Source organism: Temnothorax longispinosus, chromosome 6 (genome assembly GCF_030848805.1).
Source record: "Temnothorax longispinosus isolate EJ_2023e chromosome 6, Tlon_JGU_v1, whole genome shotgun sequence".
Classification (NCBI taxonomy): domain Eukaryota; kingdom Metazoa; phylum Arthropoda; class Insecta; order Hymenoptera; family Formicidae; genus Temnothorax; species Temnothorax longispinosus.
Genome location: NC_092363.1, coordinates 16,178,320 through 16,198,246, shown reverse-complemented (window position 1 = coordinate 16,198,246; position 19,927 = coordinate 16,178,320). Strand labels below are relative to the sequence as shown.

At 44.9% G+C, this 19,927-nt stretch overlaps 4 protein-coding genes and 1 long non-coding RNA gene across 12 annotated transcripts in view; 2 read left to right on the top strand and 3 right to left on the bottom strand.

The window, feature by feature from the left end:
* LOC139815277 (histamine H2 receptor-like) overlaps nt 1-1,774 on the bottom strand; it is a 2,558-nt gene extending 784 nt beyond the window's left edge. Inside the window, exons 1-3 of one of the 3 annotated variants that reach the window (XM_071782080.1) lie at nt 1,320-1,774; nt 1,133-1,244; nt 158-724 (exon numbers count right to left, since the gene is read on the bottom strand). In XM_071782080.1, the coding sequence (XP_071638181.1) occupies nt 158-724; nt 1,133-1,161 (596 nt within the window). In that variant the 5' untranslated portion in view covers nt 1,162-1,244; nt 1,320-1,774. Of the gene's footprint in view, nt 1-157; nt 1,245-1,319 lie in introns of those variants that run through there. The other 2 variants (XM_071782079.1, XM_071782081.1) reach the window with 2 other exon arrangements.
* Nucleotides 1-7,877, top strand: part of Nonc (serine/threonine-protein kinase Smg1) — a 19,077-nt gene extending 11,200 nt beyond the window's left edge. For all 3 annotated transcript variants that reach the window (XM_071782054.1, XM_071782053.1, XM_071782055.1), the window contains 5 exons: nt 1,734-1,996; nt 2,379-2,655; nt 2,792-4,703; nt 4,856-5,860; nt 5,979-7,877. In XM_071782054.1, coding sequence (XP_071638155.1) covers nt 1,734-1,996; nt 2,379-2,655; nt 2,792-4,703; nt 4,856-5,860; nt 5,979-6,163 — 3,642 coding nt within the window. In that variant the 3' untranslated portion in view covers nt 6,164-7,877. The remainder of the gene's footprint in view (nt 1-1,733; nt 1,997-2,378; nt 2,656-2,791; nt 4,704-4,855; nt 5,861-5,978) is intronic.
* LOC139815276 (methanethiol oxidase) lies at nt 7,745-11,032 on the bottom strand. The gene is made up of 8 exons (XM_071782077.1): nt 10,861-11,032; nt 10,413-10,567; nt 10,149-10,328; nt 9,612-9,915; nt 9,247-9,507; nt 8,741-9,074; nt 8,471-8,593; nt 7,745-8,135 (listed from the first exon to the last, which is right to left on the bottom strand). The coding sequence occupies exons 1-8, from the start codon at nt 10,877-10,879 to the stop codon at nt 8,084-8,086; spliced, it is 1,428 nt and encodes a 475-aa protein (XP_071638178.1). The 5' UTR covers nt 10,880-11,032; the 3' UTR covers nt 7,745-8,083.
* LOC139815284 (uncharacterized) lies at nt 10,240-18,382 on the top strand. 2 transcript variants are annotated; one of them, XR_011732701.1, is made up of 3 exons: nt 10,240-10,353; nt 17,830-18,156; nt 18,246-18,382. It is a non-coding gene; the product is annotated as an uncharacterized lncRNA (long non-coding RNA). The 2 variants fall into 2 exon arrangements; XR_011732700.1 differs by lacking the exon at nt 10,240-10,353 and adding an exon at nt 11,161-11,304.
* Nucleotides 11,085-19,927, bottom strand: LOC139815274 (sodium-coupled monocarboxylate transporter 1-like). 3 transcript variants are annotated; one of them, XR_011732698.1, is made up of 9 exons: nt 19,296-19,927; nt 18,767-19,112; nt 18,240-18,394; nt 17,980-18,120; nt 17,664-17,772; nt 17,267-17,488; nt 16,582-17,078; nt 15,088-16,128; nt 11,085-11,222 (listed from the first exon to the last, which is right to left on the bottom strand). XR_011732698.1 is itself a non-coding variant. In XM_071782072.1 (8 exons), the coding sequence occupies exons 1-8, from the start codon at nt 19,523-19,525 to the stop codon at nt 16,044-16,046; spliced, it is 1,785 nt and encodes a 594-aa protein (XP_071638173.1). In that variant the 5' UTR covers nt 19,526-19,927; the 3' UTR covers nt 13,887-16,043. The 3 variants fall into 3 exon arrangements, 2 of the variants coding, with proteins under 2 accessions (XP_071638173.1, XP_071638174.1); XM_071782072.1 differs by lacking the exon at nt 11,085-11,222 and having other exon boundaries at nt 13,887-16,128; XM_071782073.1 differs by lacking the exon at nt 11,085-11,222 and having other exon boundaries at nt 13,887-16,128; nt 17,664-17,769.

Here is a 19,927-nt window from a genome sequence, read left to right as displayed (position 1 = left end):
TATTGATCGAGGAATAATTAATGTTTACGGCAATTACGACGAATAATAAATACCGACGCACGTCAAGTAATACATCGACACGGGACTATCGCGCGAAATTGATTACCAAGAAACGGAGAATCAACGATAGGGTAGCGAGCAGATGCAGTAACAGTACCTCGGCAATACCGTTTCCAATTCGCACTTCTGGTCAGCGTTAGAAGCGTCAAAATTATTCCAATATGTCGGAATCGATGACACGCCCATGGTACATATCCAAGCGACGATTATAATCAGTAGCACGCGCCTCTTAGTCGCGTATGCATTATAGCTCAATGGGTACACGATAGCGACGTATCGGTCTATGGCGATTATTATGAGATTGTATATGCTCCCGCCGCACGCTAAGCTGAACATGATGAAGCGCGAGATGCATACCGACTTGTTGCGGTGTAACGTGTCGTCCGCGTAAAACGCCAAATGATACGGAAGCGTTACGCCCACCATAAGATCCGACACTGCTAGGTTTAGAATAAAGTAATTCGAAACGACGTTTCGGAGCCTGCGAGCCCACGTTATGGCCAATATCGTGAGGACATTCCCCAAAACGATCGCAACGAACAGGAAGCAGTCCATCAAGATCCAAAACATGTTTTCTTCGTTTCTCGGCAAGTCGGTCGATGGAGCATTCGTGGATGCATTTACGTCCGACTCAGTAACGTTGCTTTCTTTCAGATACATAGTTCTGAAAAAGAAAACTTGCAAGTACTTGTTTATACATTGTAGAATTGTAGAGTTTTGAAAGTTTTCAGCCCGCTTGAATTTAGACGATTTAGGCTTAAGCTTCTGACGGCTCGCGATTAAAATTAGTCTCAAAATGGTCAAAGAAGTAATGCCGCGATGATTAAGGAACCTCGCACGGATATACATCTATTTACAGAGAAGTCAAACTGGGGATACGTGTTTGTAGCACTTTATACAGCCGTGGCTATTTGTGTCTCGCAACGACGACGAGGTCGTCTCTAGGGTCGTTGCGTGCCCTAATAAAACCGTCGTGCAAAACCCACCGGGGAATCATCGAAACAATTTTTATCCGCGAGAATCATGCGAGAAACGTGAAAACGATCAATCAGCTAATACGCTGACGACTTACCTTTCGCACGTACACGCGCACATACACATACACACGGAAAGAAACGGGTTTCCGATGGTACTCTACGAAATACCAAGATACACATCGAGCCATGCATCACGATTACGTAAACCTACGAAACGTTCGAAATGTTATTTAATTAATTTTTTCGCGATTATGAGAAGTGTAAAAATGAAAGATAACTTACCTCGCTCGTTCGGATTCTTTTTCTTTTCTTTTTTTTCGTCACTTTTTTGAGACAGCAAATTTATTTCGATGACAATGCAATAGAGCATTCGCAATAGCTATGATACTTTTCGACGTTCGACGCTTGACGCTCGACGAGAACGTAGATCGATACGAAGCGTTTCGGCAGATACGGCACGCTGCTACCCGTTCGTTCGGGAGTGCTTTTACTTATCTACTCATCTGCTGGTTTCCCTGGCAAAGAACTGCTATAACTATCAGCCGCTATCAGCGGTAATTGCGATTCGCTCGCAATCGGAAAAAGGTCGATGGGAAGCCGAGATGGGAAAGAAACGCACATTCATGAGTGGCCAATGATTATTATATTTTCCCAACTATAAACGGTATATAATATAATCGTTATTTGTGTGTCCAGGGTATATTTAGGTTCGCTTCCGAGCATACTCTAAGAGTGATGCGTAGAGGCCGCGAGACGCTCCTGACCTTGCTGGAGGCGTTTGTCTACGATCCTTTGGTAGATTGGCGGGCGGGCGCGGACACCAGCATAGCGAGTTATGGCGCTTGTCAAGCCAGAGCGAGGTGCACTGGCGTCGGAAGGAAACAACTGGAGCAGGAACTCACGCGTGCGATGTTCGCTGTGAGAACGGCGGAGATGCGCGCCGAGTGGCTGGCTAATCGGTAAGAGACCAACAACGTGGAAGAACAACGAGTCTGAGTCTCTCTCTAACTCGACGAGACACTGTCGACGTTTCGCGTTTCTCTTCTATCTTATCTTTTCTTCTATTCTCTTTAAGAGAGAAAAATATTTCTAGAGTTGATTTCTATCATTTCAAGTACACACGTGCACACGTGTTTATTTTATAAGTAGTAGAATTATTAATCGCCTCCTTTCTTCTCTTTCCTTCTTTAACATCCCCATCGAAAAAGAGTCAATTTACGTCTCTCTACGTAAATGTTTAGCTCGTTTCTCGCTTAAATCTGAAAATCTCGTTAAATATCGTTAGGTTGCATTTATAGTCGTTTGTAACACGTTGTCGTGTTTCATGGAATGAAATTGCAGAGACGAATTGGCGAAAACCTTGCCGCTACTGTGCCATCATTTGAACAGCTGGATCGAGGCGACCGAGGCGTCGCGTCAGTGTCAGGATTTACTGCAGGACCGACATCAGCAGCTCGCGCTAGTCAAGGAGGCGCAGGCGATGGGTCGGAATCACGCGTTATATTCGGTAGTGAAGCGATACAATTCGTTCAAACGAGCGCGGGACTCTCACGAGAAAGCAAAGGCGGGCCTGAAGGAGAAGATAGAGGAATGCGAGAAGCAGATTAATATGCACAATGTGAGTCCGCTGAAACGCGACCGCGAAACACGTTGCCGCAAAGCGTCCGATTCTAACGTTTTTTAAGTTTTTTTTTTTTTTTTTTTTTTTTACGTTTATCGCATATTCCTCGATATTTTGATTTCTGTTACTTTAGATCGCGTTGGCTGCGGTGCGAGGACTTCAACTAGGACAGTGGCTGTCGGAATTGGGAACCCTGACCAATCAGCAGGATCACGTAGTGTTCGACCTTGTGAAGGAATTCTTGCAGAACGCCGGACAAAGTCAGATGATCGTGCAATGCGAGCAGTCGGAGAACGAATTGACGCAGCTGGCCACCGACCAGGCCTTTTCCATAAGCAAATGTCTGGAGCTATTGAGCCAATATTCCGCCATCTGCAGCCTATACCCTCTCAGCGTTCTTTCGCAACATCGCGCCGTACTCTATCACACTTGGGCGAACGAGTTGTTAGTCTCGGGCACCGTTGAGGCGTGCCACCAAGTCATGGCGCGGTTCGAAGCGAGCCTAAATCCAATCAATCCGAGCAATCCGCAGGTTCAGCAGATAATAACCTTCTCGTATCAGATGGAAGCGATTTTGAACGAGTACAGCGAGAGATACAAGAAAGCTTACGAGAGAACGGTATCCGAAGGCTTGCCGGAAGCCGGTAATAGAATCGAGAAGGCGTACACCGAGTCGAGGGCGCAAATTGCGGGATTTCTGCGACGAGAGAAAGGCGCGGAGAGAGCGCTCGAGTGCGTCAACATCACCGCGCTGTGTGCCTTGAATAAGCGCTACCTTATGATGGAGGGCGCTGCCAAGTGCGCCGGAGACTGCTTGGTGGATCTCACGTCCCGTGAGGGGGACTGGTTTCTGGACGAGATGCGTCTCATGTCGTCATTGATCGCCGAGTTGATCACGCTGATACCGGAGAACCACAAGACGAACAACGATCCCAAGATTGCGCTGATCCTCAAGTGCCTCAAGAGCGCCGATTGTATTTACAAGGGTCTGCAGGAGCTCAACTACAATTTCCAAACCATCATATTGCCGGAGGCGATGAAGACGATCGTCACGGAGGAGCCGAGCGTAATGCGAATGATAAGCGAGCTTGGTGAAATCGTAATACTGACCGGAATACCGCTCGGTGACATTCTGGCGCAGCTCGAGATGCATCTCCGGTTTACCGTGATGGAGATGGAGAGCCCGCACGCGGTGGTACAGAGTATAGTGGCTAACATGAGATTACGATTCGAGGCGTTACTGTCGCGACAGGCGGAGGTTCAGGATTTGAATCAGGAGGAAACTCTGACGCCGGGTCAAATGTTGCTGATGGGCTTCAACGGTTTGTTTGAGAAATTGCAAATGGAAGGTAACGCTTTGGTCACTACCCTGAGCTCCTTGGACATTCCGATGAATTGGAAGAAGATTGATCAGATACGCGAAGCTAAGGAGATGTCGGCGCCCATCTTCAACAAGGCGGCTCGGCAAGTGCTCGAGGACATATTCCTGATCAAGAGATTGCACACCATACAAGAGTTCTTCGTCATGTGCCGGGACATTGCTACTGCGTTTAAAGGCGGATTGGCGAACGTGTACGACGATGAACGACTTAATAAACCTGTCCGAGTGTTCACGGCCGATTACGTTTCGAGGCAATTGCTCGGGGTGACGTCGCAGACGTTGGCGCTCGCCTTGTGTCTCTTGCTGCAGCGAATGGGTCTGAACGTGACTACCGAGATTGAGCAGAGAGACATCGGAGCGGAGAGCAAGGTCTCGTTGGAGGAGCTGTGTCGAAAGATGGTAGATCTGTGCATGAAGAGAGGCTCGTTCTCGGGCTCGGTCTTGACGCAAGCGGGCGCATTGAGTAGCACTTTGGAGAGCGCCTGGCGACGGAAACAGGCTGCTAGATTGGCGCAGCAGAGCACCGAGGTAGCCAGGGTCAGTCTTCAGAGACTTCAACTTCAGCAGACGGCTTATCATTGGTTGCACGAGGATATCCTAATGATGAGGCCCAATATGAGTCCGATGAATCCAATGTATTCGATGCATCCCATGAATCGTTTAAGTGAGTCCTTAAACTGACCATGGTAGCTTACAGATTTTTAGGCTTACAGGAACCTATTTGTCTCTAGATTTAATGAGTTCAAAATTAACGAATTCAAATCCATCTTGACTGTTTTAGCCTTTAGAAAATAATTATTTCCTCGTTTATTTCAGATCGCTCTACCTTCATGCTGGAGCTACGAAAAAAGGCAACGAATTTGTCCAACTTGCAGTCGCGAGTGTGCGAGGCACGCGAGCAACAACAAAATCTTGTTTCGAGCGCTGTACAACGTCTCAAGTGGGCTGCCGGCGCCAATCCGGCGCTGGGCGAAGTTATGTCCGCGTTCGATAACGCAGTGTTGTTGTCGTGCGATAAATTGACCCGACAACACAATCTAGCCGCGATGGTGGTCAATACGTGCAATGCCATATTGCACTACGAGGCTCTAAGGACCAGGACGTCGGAGAGTGTGACGCACGACGCCAATCTGGTCAAACTGATCAAGCACTGGGAGGAAAGCTGCGTCCTGACGGCCAATCTGAATATCACCGTCACCATGACGGAGGAAAGCCTCGTACAGTTGCTGCAGCTGGAGAACAACGTGGACGCCGCGTGGTTGAAGCAGGCTGAAAAAATTGTGTCCGAAGCGATAATCGACACCCAGAGGAAGCTGCAGGAGAAACAAGAGGCTCTCTTCACCGCCGAGGACTATTTAAGGGAGCGAGTGATGAATCTACAGAACGTACTCGCCGAACATCATCGACTCATGTCGGATGTTAGAGCGTTGTTAAAGACGATGGCTAAGCAGGAAAACATAGACGGCTTGCAGGACTTTCTGTTCGCCTATCGATCCTTCACGGAGAACCTTTCGGCGGTGGTGAAGGAACTGGCAGCCGAGAATTTTGACTCGGCTCGCGGCACGGTGATGAAGAAAGAATTGGAAGCGATGGCGATTAAAGTGCCCAGTTTGTACAATCGATTGCTGGAATTTGCGAGCGAGCGCACGATAAATTCAGCGAAGGATACGGAAAAGCCTGCGGGCAGTCTGCCGAAGAAGAGGAAGAAGAGGAGGAAGAGGAGGAGGAGGAGGAGGAAGAGTAAGCTGGTGCGACAGGACAGTGTATGCCTGAGTCCGAGAAAGGGAACACCGTTGACCAGAGATCCGACCACGGGCAAGGGTAAGTAGTCTTCTGTCTCTACTTTGGTCGATACGAGATCTGAAGATCGCTTATAATACTCTAATATTTTCTCTCTTTTATCTAATCTTTTTTTTTTCTTTCTTTCTTTTTCCCCTAGCCGTGCAAGAGCGGAACGCTTACGCGCTGAACGTGTGGCGCCGCGTGCGTATGAAGCTGGAGGGCCGCGATCCGCAACCGTCGCGCAAGTACACCACGGCCGAACAAGTGGAATACGTGATACGTGAAGCGCAGAGCAACGATAATCTGGCCTTGTTGTACGAGGGCTGGACACCGTGGGTCTGAACGAACGACGGCTGGCGCTCGCGCGCCCTGATGGCTCGACACTCGTCTCACGCGGTACTCAAATTCGTACCGTCGTACCTGCGTCGCCCTACGTCGCCGTAGGAGGCAAAACACTCCGCTCGAAACCAGATGGTGGAGTATCATCCGGCAAAAACGTCATCCGAGAAGCAAGTCGGTTTTACAGCTCGATCGTGGATCGATCTCTCCAACGCGACAATTGAAAACCCACTGTGCCGAGTGCCGATTCTATAGTTGTCTCAAAAACGAGGCTAACGCATCTGCGATCTGTTACACTTGGGGCTAACGAGTGTCTTCTTTTTTCTCTCTCTCTCCCTTCTCCTTCTTTCCTTTTTTTTTTCTTTTTTTTTCTTTTAAAGGGAGCGACAATCCACGAGTATGTACGATGCTCGAGCGAGCGCGAGATAAGTAGTATTCTCTTGAGAGCCACGAATTTTTGGGATAAATGTAGAATCGGCCCCGGGTATCCTTACGCTAACGGTGTAGTCGCGAGAAGTTCGGCTGACGATATTGACGGGAAGTCCGATGATGATGATGATGATGATAGTAATAATGATAATGATGATGACGGTAATTATGATAAAAGTCTCGATAACTATCGTTACGATAAACGATCGCGCTGTCAACATTTACCGCATAATGGCTAACACGAGCTTGCCATTGTGTAATGCCGTCATGTCAGGAAAAGAGCCTGACGTTTTAATCAATGCATCTGAATCGGTTTGCACCGATGTAACGTTGTAACTCTAGATATACGTACGGTATACACGCGAGCACACTCGACAATTAATTCAGGATCCGAGATTATGTAGATGCACATCATTGCAGCATTACTTTTTAATCGAGATGAAAAAAACCAAAAGAAAAGATGCAGTTTAACAGAAAGATTAAGAGTAGTCTGTTCTTATTGAGTTATATGTAATTGAACAATTAAGTGTTTAAACTCGGCACATACACATACACTTAGACGCGTGTGCGTACGTATCTAAAAAAATTTAATAATTTCGCAGACCGATCGCAACTTATTACCGATTAACGGGACAAAATCATTTCTGTAGCGGAAAGTTTGCCGCGTCGACTTGGTTTGAATTTTATGGCGTTAGCATCGGACGATCCGGGCGAAAGAAGAAATTCATTAGCTTCGTAGCCAACATTAATACTTGACGTGTCCTCGCTACTCTCTGGCGTCGCATATTTCGCCCAATCATTTTGTTTTTAAATACCTAAATAATGCTGTCACGTGATAAGTATTTTTTTCACATATTGCAGAAGTAATGACGAGGACTCGTTTCTTTCAAATGTTTATTGCGAATTTTGGAATTATACATGATAATTGCGCAAATTTAATTTTATGTAACTCATTGGGTATTGTAGATGATGTGAAACTTTGTTACGGAAGAATAAAATCTCGGCCAACGCGATCATTTGTGGAAACTCAACGAAATTGTTATACGTGGCTATACAACCTTCGAATTGTTTCTAATGCAGAACATTTTGACAAATTTTACGCAGCGAACCATTATATACGAGTTTGGCGTAGACGGATTTTATTTGTGCAAACTCTGAGGAAAGAAGAAAAATTTATTGCTTACCACGTAACATCATGTCACGTAAAAAATTTCATACAGTATACATAAAATCTCTACTATATTACTTGATGCAATATGCTGGAATTAATAAGCACCATGGAAACAAATGTCTTGTGAATACTCTTTACTAATTTACCTATCACCGACGTGTCTTTTATCCTGATTTTATATTGAAGGAACGAATTTTTATGATAATTTTCATTGGAAGAATCGTACAAAAATACGGCGTACTATAAAATAAGCTAGGTTCTGAATTACTACTTTCGCAGATGTTGAGATATCCATGACTCTACGTCCAGTCCAGTCATCAAAATTAGGGTCTCTCTGCCAGCCATATATCGGAAGTGCAATCTCCACCAGGATACCTACGCAAAGATTGATAAAGCGATAGAATTGCTGTGGGGGATAACGGTACACAGCCTGTATATTTAAGGGAGAAATTAATTGGATTAAAAGAAATTGGCGGTAATTTGATTTTTTTGTGAAATCAAAATGTTCAATTTAATTGAAAAAATTAGTGATTAAAATCGAAATAAAAGGGGAAAAACCAACTGAAAAAGTTACGAGTTCATCTCTGGACAGGATAAATTCCGAGATTAATTTCATTTGATTTGTCTTTCTTTATTTCAGAAAAGTGGAAGGAGAATAAATGGAAATTTTTCCTTCACTGAGACGCAATAAATTACAGGATATCTCTCACCTCATTTCGTGTGCCAGTAAAATATCGCTGTTATCGGCGCCGAAATCAACGAGAAATCGATGGTCGAGCGTCATCCCGCCCTTCTCGACGTCGATATCAAGCTTCACCATCGTTGATCCATATCTAATAATAGCGCGCGCCGAACATTATTACAGCGTATATACGAGAGTAGAGATTACAAATAACAATTCTGTTTTATTTTCCTTTATGGAAAGAAAAGAAAAGGAGAGGAGAGGAGAGGTCGTATTTACTTGCATATACTATACTTACTTGAGGAGATCGGGATAAAACTGTTTGTCCCATGGCTTAAAGATCGACGTAGTCACGTACAAACGACGTCCGTCCAAACTCAGCTGTAACATCTGCGGTGCGCCATACAATCTACGCCCCTTCACGTAGATGGGGTCCGGCTGACTGCTCATTTCCTCGTCTTGCGTCACCCGTACATGCGAATCGCTCAGTATCGATCCTCCTAGGAAGACTTGACCCGTCAATCTCGGGTTTCTCGTATCCGAGATGTCGTATTGCCTAACGTCGCCGTGCAACCAATTGGACAGATACAGATACTTGTCGTCCAAACTCAGCAGAATGTCGGTGATCATTCCTTGAGAGGCGAAGAAAGGTTTTCGTGAGAAAAGAAGGAAAAAAGAAAAAAGACTGCAATGTTGTCGACGAGTTGACATCGTCGCGATGAGTTTCCGCTGACGGAAACTTTCATAGATACATATCTTGAGATCTCGTTGATATTTTGAAGAGCATCGATTCGTGATATATACCTGACATCAGAGGTGCGATCCATCCCTCGACTCTTTTCGGTGGCACCTGGATCACCTTTTCGACCTTCCACGAGTTGTCCTCCGCCTTGTAAAATCGATAAACATTCGACGTTACCGCGCAGCCTACGAATCCTTGAGCTGCCAGTGGATCGTGAAGGAATCTGATTTCAAGGGGTGCGATTCCGTCATCTCCCAGATCGATGATCTGTTTTAGCTTTCGTTCGTTCCACGAGTAAACGTTCAAGCTTCTGCCATAAATCTCTGTGAATTATCCATCATTTAATCGACATGATTATATATAATTACCGATATTTTGCGCGCGTGCGCCCTTGCGAAACGTGATAACATATTGGATAATTATTTACTAGGATCATAAACGTCCTCTGGAATGAATCCCTTCTTAAAGACTCTAGGTGCACCCCATTCCGTAGCGATGAGCGTATCGTGATACGGTTGGTACCAAAAGTCGTATCCGAAAGTTGCTTTTTCATGGCTCTTGGTCCATGTGCCTTTCGCTCGTAGGGTCTCTGCGTCGATGCAGAAAAATTCGCCCAATCCGTCGCCACTGAGATTTCCCATGGTGGAGATCATTATCTCGCCGGTTGGCAAGCAATGGGAAGTGTGCGGCGTAGATATCCCGTATTTGCGCATCTCTTCCGGTTCCAGAACCTCGAACGAAATAGAATGTACATTAAACTTAAATTACGAGAAATGCAACTTGTGCGCTCGCGCTCGATTCGAATAAGAGATTCTTGTACGCGAATTCTATATCTCGTCTTCTCCAAATCTGTATCGTCGCGTCTCCATAATACGTAAACATGTAAGGTGCAGGGTAAGTAAAGAGGGAACGTCGGACGCACGCACGCCTATCGTCTACCGTCTATCTCTCCTCCATACGGTACCTTCTTGATCCGGGGCATTTTCTCGTCGCTCGTATCAACCATATAGACCCGGTCCGACATAAGACAGGGCAGTACCAGCGTGTCGCGTTTGCGGGGTGATCCGTGACAGCTGCTACAAACGTTCCAGCCGGAGTGATGTAACTCGTCGCCAGCCGTTAGCATTCTCAATCTGTGTATTATCTGCGGGTATGCAAGTTCAAGTTCCGTGAGTATGTTGAACGGTTCGCTTAATTTACAAACGTTTTAACGTTTGTAACGTGGTACCTGACAGTACGTAGGACTATCGGGATCCACGTCTACCGTGCAGAGGACATCGGCCTTCTCGGGATCCGTATGTATACCGATGACGTACAGAAGCTTCTCGCGCGGCCCCTCGAGCATCGCTGCCCTCGGACTCTTGTAACCCGGCCCGGAACACGCTACGATCAAGGCCATTTCCAGTAATGTTAAACCGGCCGTCCCCCCAATATATACATACATGTATATATTCTGTATATAATATTGTACTCTATATATGTATAACTACTATAACTACAAGAGGGATCATTGTAGATCTAGATCCCTCCACATCCAGTAGATCCAATGCCAGCTAGTCTATGTATATCTAATTTTTAGGGTAGACTTGGGCTACGTTGCGCGTTTTATATTATATTTTACTACTAAATTGACTACAGCACTTAATTCTGATAATTGAATGCAATCGAGTACTTACCTCCTCTCTTTTCCGCCATCGCCGTTGACAAATTGACGAGTAGCGAAGAGTATTGTCGATTGCTTTTAATTGCTTTCGACCGACTCGTGACGACTCACCGGACTCACGACCATCGGCGTCGGCCGCGTACCAAGTATAGAGTACAGACACCGTATATAATTTAATATACTTATGTAATATAGTTGGAGATCGAGAGAGCGAGAGGGGGAAGCGTACTTGGGGGAACTCGCACTTTGTGTCTCCGAGTGATTTTATGACTTTCAAACTTTGCCGCAAACGTCGTGAAGAGAAAAACGTGATAGCTTATTATTTGAGCGTCGCGTCGCGTCGCCGTCGTATCAAACTGGGGTCGATTAATGATACTGCAATCAGAAGACAGCAACAAGATATCACAGTTGCGGCAATTTATTTCTCGTTGTTGCAGCGCGTTGCAACGACACACAAGTAAGCAACAACAACCAAGTTACAACGACGTCGCCGTCGGGACAGTACAAAATAGCGTTATTATTATCGCCAAGCTGATAGGAGGCGATTTCATTCGGCCGAAAGATAACGTAACGTGTGGCGATGATACCACATGTCAAGTACATAACATCTACAAAATATTCTCGAAATATATTTTCTTACAGTTTGAGCAGGTATATAATTATACAGTAATATACATATAAATATCGTTTTTAGAATTGTCTTCGCGAATGATAATTGTTCCGTGCGACGATGAAGAAGATCTAATTGAAATTAACGTGCAGCTTCCAGCTCAAGAGGTCAAAGGGTCAATCCAGTTATCGAGAAAGAGAAAGAGACAGAGAAAGGGGGGAGTGAGGGGGGAGAAAGAGAGAGAGAGAGAGAGAGAGAGAGAGAGAGAGAGAGAGACGATGAAAAACAAAGTTTATCGAACTGTACGACTTTAAGAATTTTTAAATCCAGAGATCGAGGAGTTAATTCGCATTGAGAGGCTCGAATCCATGCTGGCGCGTTTCCATGCTATGCCCGTCTCTTCGCGAGACGAGAAGATATACTAATCGATAACCAACCGCTCAACAATTATACAATTATACGATTATATAAGACAGATGCTGTATGGAGACATAAGCAAACACGAGAGCTAAATACACGTAAACATAAATTTATTCGCATCTTTCTTCATACATATATATATATATATATACACACACACACCCACACAAAAGACGATTTATAAAAATAATTACACATACAATTTAAGATCTCTGCGAGAGAAGATTGCACATCTCTCTCTCTCTCTCTCTCTCTTCCTTTCTTCCTTTTTTTCGCGCGCGCGTGTCAAGTGGATGTGTGCGCACGCGGCGTCAAGTAAAAAATACATACAAAAGTGATAAAGCGAGTACGTCGAATCGTAATGCTGATTTGATTGACGCGCAACCATATAATAAGTATATCGTATTATACTTGCGCGTGTTGTACCAAATCGCTAGTCTATCGATCTGTTAAATATGTCGATAAATACACAGTGTCCCAGAGTCCCAGATCTGCGAAAGGTATCCTAAGATCGGCTTTCTCGAACCCAAATTTTTCGGAAACGGTAAATGAATCTCATCATGTGATCGAGTTTTGAATCTCTTTCATCTCCGATGAAATTTTCTTTTCAATAACACCTCCGTTGACGTATTAACACGGGCTCTTTCCGACGGAGAAATTGGTCGAGGTATATACCTCTTCGCCGAATCTGGAACAATCTGTACTTTCCATACGAGCAAACTATATAATACGCGAATACTTGACACATATGTATGTACATTTGCATCTGACAGATAACGTTTTGTTTCACAGCACGCTAACATTGTAGTAAGAGTATCGTGTGATAACATTCTATGATATAATGAAAACTCATGCATAATTATACATAATACATAAGCGATCCGCTTAAATATCAATTCAAGACAGACGACCCTCGGCTCTTCCGTACATGTAGAATAATTTGTAACAAATATTGTTTGCGTGACAGATGATATTACTCGATCACAGCCGTGTTCTACATTATACAATACATATATATTCCGAGTTTACACTGGATTCTAAAACAACAACCGTTGCCTCGCGTGAGCATCTCCATGATCGAGAATTTCTTAATTGGCCCCCACCTTGAACATCTGGTTTATCATAAGGTGATCGACTTATCGTGTAATCTACTACTCACTGAAAATAGATTCTATTATTCAAGATAAGTTCCACGCTACGTACATTTTTCCAATAGAACGTCGATTCGTTCGCAAACGGATATGATTGTCTCACCAATTACCAAGTTAATTTGTCGGTCCTATCTACTAGAGTACTAGAGAGAAAGAGAGAGAGAGAGAGAGAGAGAGTTCCATATGATTCGAGACGTAGATGTATTAGTTAATCAATAATAACAGTTGATAGGAAATTAATAGCCAAGCAACTTAATGGGAGAAAGAATATATAGCGTGCTTATAGTCTAGGCGCGTGCCTGAAACGTGCTAAAAGAAAAAGGGGAAAAAACCGTAACATCGTTAATTCGTAACATCGTCCTCGATATCAAGAAGAATAATTCTTAATAATAAGTAGAGATTATAATTAAACGCAGCATAATTTGTTGGTGCACAACGATTTAATACGTCCCGCATCTTCTCACATCCGATAAAAGCCTCTCGAGTCGATTATCGATGGTGCGTTACGACGAACCGTCGCGTCGTCTTCTTCTCCTAGCCGGTTTTTCGCTGGACATTCGCATCTGCCTCCGTTTTTCGCCGAGTAACGCACATGCCAAGAGATTCTCCCGATGGAGCGCGACCAGTTGCAGCAGGCGATTCCGCGTAATTCCCGTCTGCGCAGCAATATCGTCGAAGCCGCTGTCAAGTCGATCCAAGTGGCCGCTAATGTTAGCGATCATATCGAGGAGTAAGCCGTCCCGCCGGCGCGTCTCGAGCGTGAGCTTCCTGCTGAGTAGGAAAGTCGTCAGGCCAACGATCGTCAGCACCGTCAATCCCAGCAAGCTTCTCTGCATCGATGGCAACGTCATATCCAAGGAATACCTAAATACCCCGCTCGTCCTCTCATCGCATCGTCACCCGGGATCGTCTTTGGTTTCGAGAAGAGATCCAAAGCGGATCTCTAACGATCCTCATGACTCATGATGGCAAGGGCAACACGATTATTGGACCTGACTCGATACTCGATTATTTTATTTGGCATCTGGCATTTTGACACTGCGCAACGCGCGATCATATAAAGAAAAAGCTACCATTTTAATTCGGAGAACAATTAATAACGTTTCTAACGCAAGTTGTTAGAAACTCGTGGATGTTTAAAGACATTTGCGTTCAATGGCGACTCATTCGCGATAGACTATAGAGATCGACGCGAGTCATCGCCCCTTGAGTTATCGCACCGACAGAAGAGAGATATTTATTTCGATATTCTTGGACTTTAAACGAACAGTCTCCCTATTCCTTTCCATGACTAGGTGATATCCTCCACGTTGATGAAAACTCGGTCAAATCAACTGAGATTGAGACACGGGTACAGTGACGACTGATAATGACTGGCCGGCTAACTGACGGTGCGTTTTTCGTGCGTTTTTAAGCCAAACTGAAGGCTGTACTTCTTTTTCTCTTTCTTTTCTCTCTCTCCGTTCCCTCTCTCGCTCTCTTCCTCTCTGTTGGGATGCTCTCGGTTTCTGTTCTTTTTCCGGCACGAATGCCTGCGGTTTTTATCTATTATTAAAGGCGAGGCGCGGCTGTGCCTCGGCATGCCAGCCGTTTTGCTGCTGCCTACCGATTGGCCGATCAAACAACGACCGAGATTTCTCAAAACTCTTCCGGGTGGCTTTTTCTTCCACCGCGTTGAATCTATATTCAAACCGCCGTAATCGACAAAATTCTTGCGCTCTATCGACTTTCCGCGAATAATTATCCATATATTGTATCACATTCGTACTATAATCAAATGTAAGCGAATCTTGGAATATCAGTGAAACTTGGAATTTTGTGTGAAACATTTGACGCAATTGTATTGTACAAAGATCAATATCTTTGTGGATTTGCACTCCTCCATCACGTAGATCAATTGAGTCAAGATGTGCGAAAAGATTAAAAGTCCCCTTAATTAGATTAGAGCTTCCCTTGAATCGCGACAATTGTGACAACTCCTTATTAAGAATTCAGATAGATATTAATTAAAATCTATAGATGGACAGTGCTGTCCTGCTGTCTGTCATAAATCTCTTACTCTGGATTTTCGACGCTCATCTTCGACACGTACGCGAGAATGTTCGCTCGTTGTAGCCCTCGGTTCGTCACGTAATGATCTTTGATTTTTGATATGTCGAGCGTGCGTCGACGCTCCTGGTGGTCCATCACTCGAAGGTATCGACGATGTTGCACGATAAAATGTCATCCGCTTGTAAAAACGTTGCGATCGTGAAACCGCTGCGAGAATGCCGCGAGGTATATCGACACTCGTACTTGTTGAACGTTACGAGGTCGGACCGAGAACGCTCGGTATTCGCGACAACACTCGCTCCACGTGTAGGCGCGGCCATCCTATATACGAGGACACGCGGCCAACCCCGAGCCACCCCGATCAACATCTTCAGCGACGTAACTTGACCTCCAACGTCCACGACGATTAGCGATTAGCGATTAGCGACTAATTTCGCGATTACTAGTCTATCGCTCCTCCCAACAACATTGAAAGGTCTATTATAAAAGTAGCGCGATCAGCTAAAAGATAATCTTTTTCCCAACGTCGAGCAGAATTTAATGGTGACGATACTTGTTCCGCCGCACGGTGATACTCAATCAAAGACGTTTCTCGTAACGCTCGATCTCCGTTTCCTCAGTCAGAGTATCCAGGGAGGACACGGTCGCCGAGGAACCGTCGGCGACGCCTTGCCTCCTAAACGAACGCTGGCTGGGAACGCGACTGATTGCGAGAGATCAAAAACAATCGCGGCATGTGTGGCACCAGCTAAGGGTAGCTGGCGCATGCGTCTGTTAATCAATAAGAGAGCCGACACCCCTTTGTCGTGACCGCGGTGGACTCGAAAACATCATTGACGATTCGTCTAGAATCGTGGAGATTCTTCTAGAATGAAGATTACCGTTTACTCGAGAGATTTTTCTCGGGCTGATCCTACCAGCTCGCTTACCACTGACTAAAATAATGACGAATCGCACTTGAGATTACTTGATTTTCTCCGGCGCAACGTTGAACGACGGCGGCACTTCTCTCAACGAGACTTCGGCATACTTTTGAGAAGGAAGAAACCTAGAGAAATAAATTTAAATAAGAGAGAGATTACCACAAAGAAAACATCGATATCGTGATAGGCTTAGGAGTATTTTAGGCACACGTAACAATTACACGCTGTAGTTATCTCGGGAATGCATGTATGCATGTAGAGTATTATTTTTAATTTATTTAAAAAAAAAAACAGCATTAATATTTCACGAGACGATTCATGAGACGTTATATTGTAATGAACGACGGGTACTTTTGGAGCTTTCTCTTTAACTGTGATCATTACTTGGAAAAATATAATAAAAGCCTAAACTCTAATCAACATTTTGTATCATCACTCGAGGTTTATGTACTGAGTCTTTAATAATTGTTAAAAACCCAGCGGCCAATAAGTCAGAATTTTATGACTCATTGAATTAATGCACCTTACTGTACATGCATGCACACATTGGGTTGTAATCGAGTCGGAACCGATCGTACCTTCTCAACATCGGCGAAATATGATCAGGATCTACGCTCTCGAGATCCACGCCAAAGACATAACTCGCGATAGTGCCGACGACGACAACGATCACCGCTCCTATCATATTATAATATATGAAGGATATTTGAAAGAGTATCATAGGTTCCTCGTTCGGGTCCACCCAAGTAGGCGTTGTCGCGGTCAGAAGGGTCTGGTTCAACGGATACGAACAACCATCTGTCGATGTAGGTAACGAATTGTATTTAATTCTGTCATGTATGGTGTGCCATTGAGCGCCTCCCACCAGCCAAAGCATGCTGATTAGACCGACGTAACCGCCGAACAACGCGCCTTTCGCGTTCGCCCAAGGTACCAGCATTCCTAGCATAAAGAGGCCCAGCGAGGGTCCATCGGTCACGCCACGCATACTTACGGCTATTTGAAAGACCGATCCCAGCCGCTCGACCAGGAACACCAAACCAACCGAAATCGCGCCGGCTATCACGACGATGCCCTGAGGGGAAGGTCGATTATATTGTAATTGATAAATTAATCAATCTTAAATCGATTATATTATAATTGATAAATTAATCAACCTTAAATCGAATCTCTCGAAAAAAAAGGAGTTTCTTAAAAAAGATTTGCCTCTTAAAAGAGCATGAAAAATTATATATTAACCGATACGTATCTCACGTAGCTCACCTTCATAATGTTGGCGGCCATAGCTTCTTTCTCAGGGCTATCCGGGATCCGCAAATTTATGAAATCCTCGTAAATGGTACCGGACACGGTGTTGAAGCTGGCGCTCATAGTCGCGAGCGCGGCACTCACTAGGCCCGCTAGGAATAATCCCGGAAGTCCCGGTAGATGCCCAGCAACGTCCATCACGTAATAGGGTAGAGTCTGATCGGTGCGACTTATCGACTGCTCGAATGAGAAGATTTATAATTTTCTGCGATTGAAATATCATAAGTAATTGCGTGTAACGAAAAAATAGAAAGTCGACAAACGCGCTTCCCCCTCCGCCCTCCCGTCTTTTCAACGTTTAAATATTTTCTTATACGGGCAATTTGTAAATAATGTAAATCATACATCGTACCTTGGTCAGAAAAGGATCACAGTCATGATATTTGGCAAACATGATTAATCCGGTGAACACGCAGATCAGTTTGACGAGTATCAGTCCTACTGCAGTAATCACAATGCTGCTGTGTATGCGGTAAAGAGGAAAAGAGCGATTAAATATGTTATTCTTAAATTTTCAGGGTCCTACTATAAAGCGCGCTTTAAAACTTGGAGCTTAGGACACCGGAGCAGCAGGACAGCTGATAAAATCAGCGAATAAGCGAAGCTTGTGTTGTAACGAGTATGGATTGTAAATTGTAAGTCGCGTCCAGAGACTGAAAAAGACTTACCGTTTGGCGTCGATCTCTCTAGGCACCGACAGGAATCGCTGCACCGTACCCGGATGAATACCGATGTTTCCGAGCCATATTACCGTCATACCTATAGCCATACCCCAAAAAGTGTTCCTCGCGAACGGACTTGGATCCATACTAATAAAAGGAGTAAAGGGAGCGTTCAATTAAATGGTAGTATAGAAACGTAGTATACTAATAATATATAAAATAATATATAAAAAGAAAATTGCGTGAGATCCTTGTTTTTATCTTACTCAAAGAAAACGAGACGACCGCCTGCGCCGGAAATGCTCCACACTTGCTCAATGCCACCAACGGACAGTGTACCGAGCACGAGAACCGCAAAGAGTCCGCCGACGGTCACGGAAAATTGTATAGTGTCCGACCATACTACCGCCTTTAGGCCACCCTACGAATGTGAATTCATCGGAGGTAAAGCAGAGTGAAAAGCAATTGAAAGAAGAGAAAATCTAAAAAACTTGAAAATTCAAAACTTGTCACTGTACGAAGAGCTTCAAATTCTACATAAATCTCAAAGTTTTCGTGGATACTTGGGATACGGTGATAAATAACTCGAGTTGTAAAATTTTATTTTATAACTCCATCCTGAAAATCCATCTTTCGCGGTCATATCACGGCATTTACGGCTCGCATCGTTACTTGATTTATCCATGTTTAAATACGGCAAAACCGATAACGACTCTCGACTTGATGTAATTCAGGAACGTTAAACTAGAGTTAAACGTTAAGACTTAAGGCCGGATCTGCGTCCTTCACTTACAATGCTGGTGTAAATGATGCATACGATGCAGAGCACTGGCGTTATCGCGTGAACGCTCAGGTTGCTGACTTGCGCGAAGGCGAGGGCAGGTACGTAGATGACAATGGGCAAGTACGTGAAGAGCGAGATGGTGAATAGCACCGAAGAGAGGATCCTGACCGGTCTGGTAAACCTGAGCTCTAGATACTCAAAGGTGCTGGGTAGCTGTAGCTTGTAGAGCACAGGCAGGAAGAGGTAAGAGGTGATGACGGCAGTCAGGATCGACGTGATCACGCACGCGGCATATTGGCTCCCATATTGGAAAACCTCCGTGGGTATGCCCAGCAAGCTGATACCCGAGATGTGGCTGAAGGGTATGCAAGTTCACGTTATTAGTTATTCGCGAGGATAAAGGAAAAAAATCTGGAAAAATGTTGCAGATTAAAAGAAAGCGAGTTGGGTCGAGTTGGTCATGCGGGCAGAGGATGTCAATCAATGTTCCGTCAATCTCTTTCAATCGTTTATCAAAATGGAGCCAAGAGTCACTGACCTAGCGACGATGCTCATCGCGACGGGAAAGCATCCCATTCGTTTACCGCCCAGAAGATACTCCGTTGTGCTGTCTTGCTTGCTGAAGAAGCCAAAGTACACGCCGATGAGAAGGCTGACGAGCAGCAGCAGGCTGAAGAGCGCGTAGTCTAGCCATCCGAACACGAAGCGATCCAAATTCTCCGTTTGGTCAAACGGGATGCCAGTAGTGGTGGCGAGGAGATTCTCCATCGCTCTGTCTCCTCGTCTTGTCAATTATCGAGAGTGAATCAACGGTCGATCCTTTTCCTACGTAGAGTAGGGAGTATCGTCCGGATAGCGCGACGCGCGATACATATAATGCGCCAAGCTCCTCTTCTCGCTCTACTTCTCGTGCCCGTCACCCCTGGCCCATTTCATCTGGCGTAAGAAACGAGGGACAAAACGCAATTCTGACGTTGCTGACTTGCAAATATGTCGACGCGTGTTATAATTCCACCGTGAGAGATTAATTTATAACCAGCACGTATCTGATAACGTACGTATCTGCACGGGATCCGATGACGAAACATGGTATCTTGATTAATGGTTTTGGAGTAATCGACTGGAGTGTGAGACAGAGATGTGGGAGAACGAGAGTTATGAACTCTACTC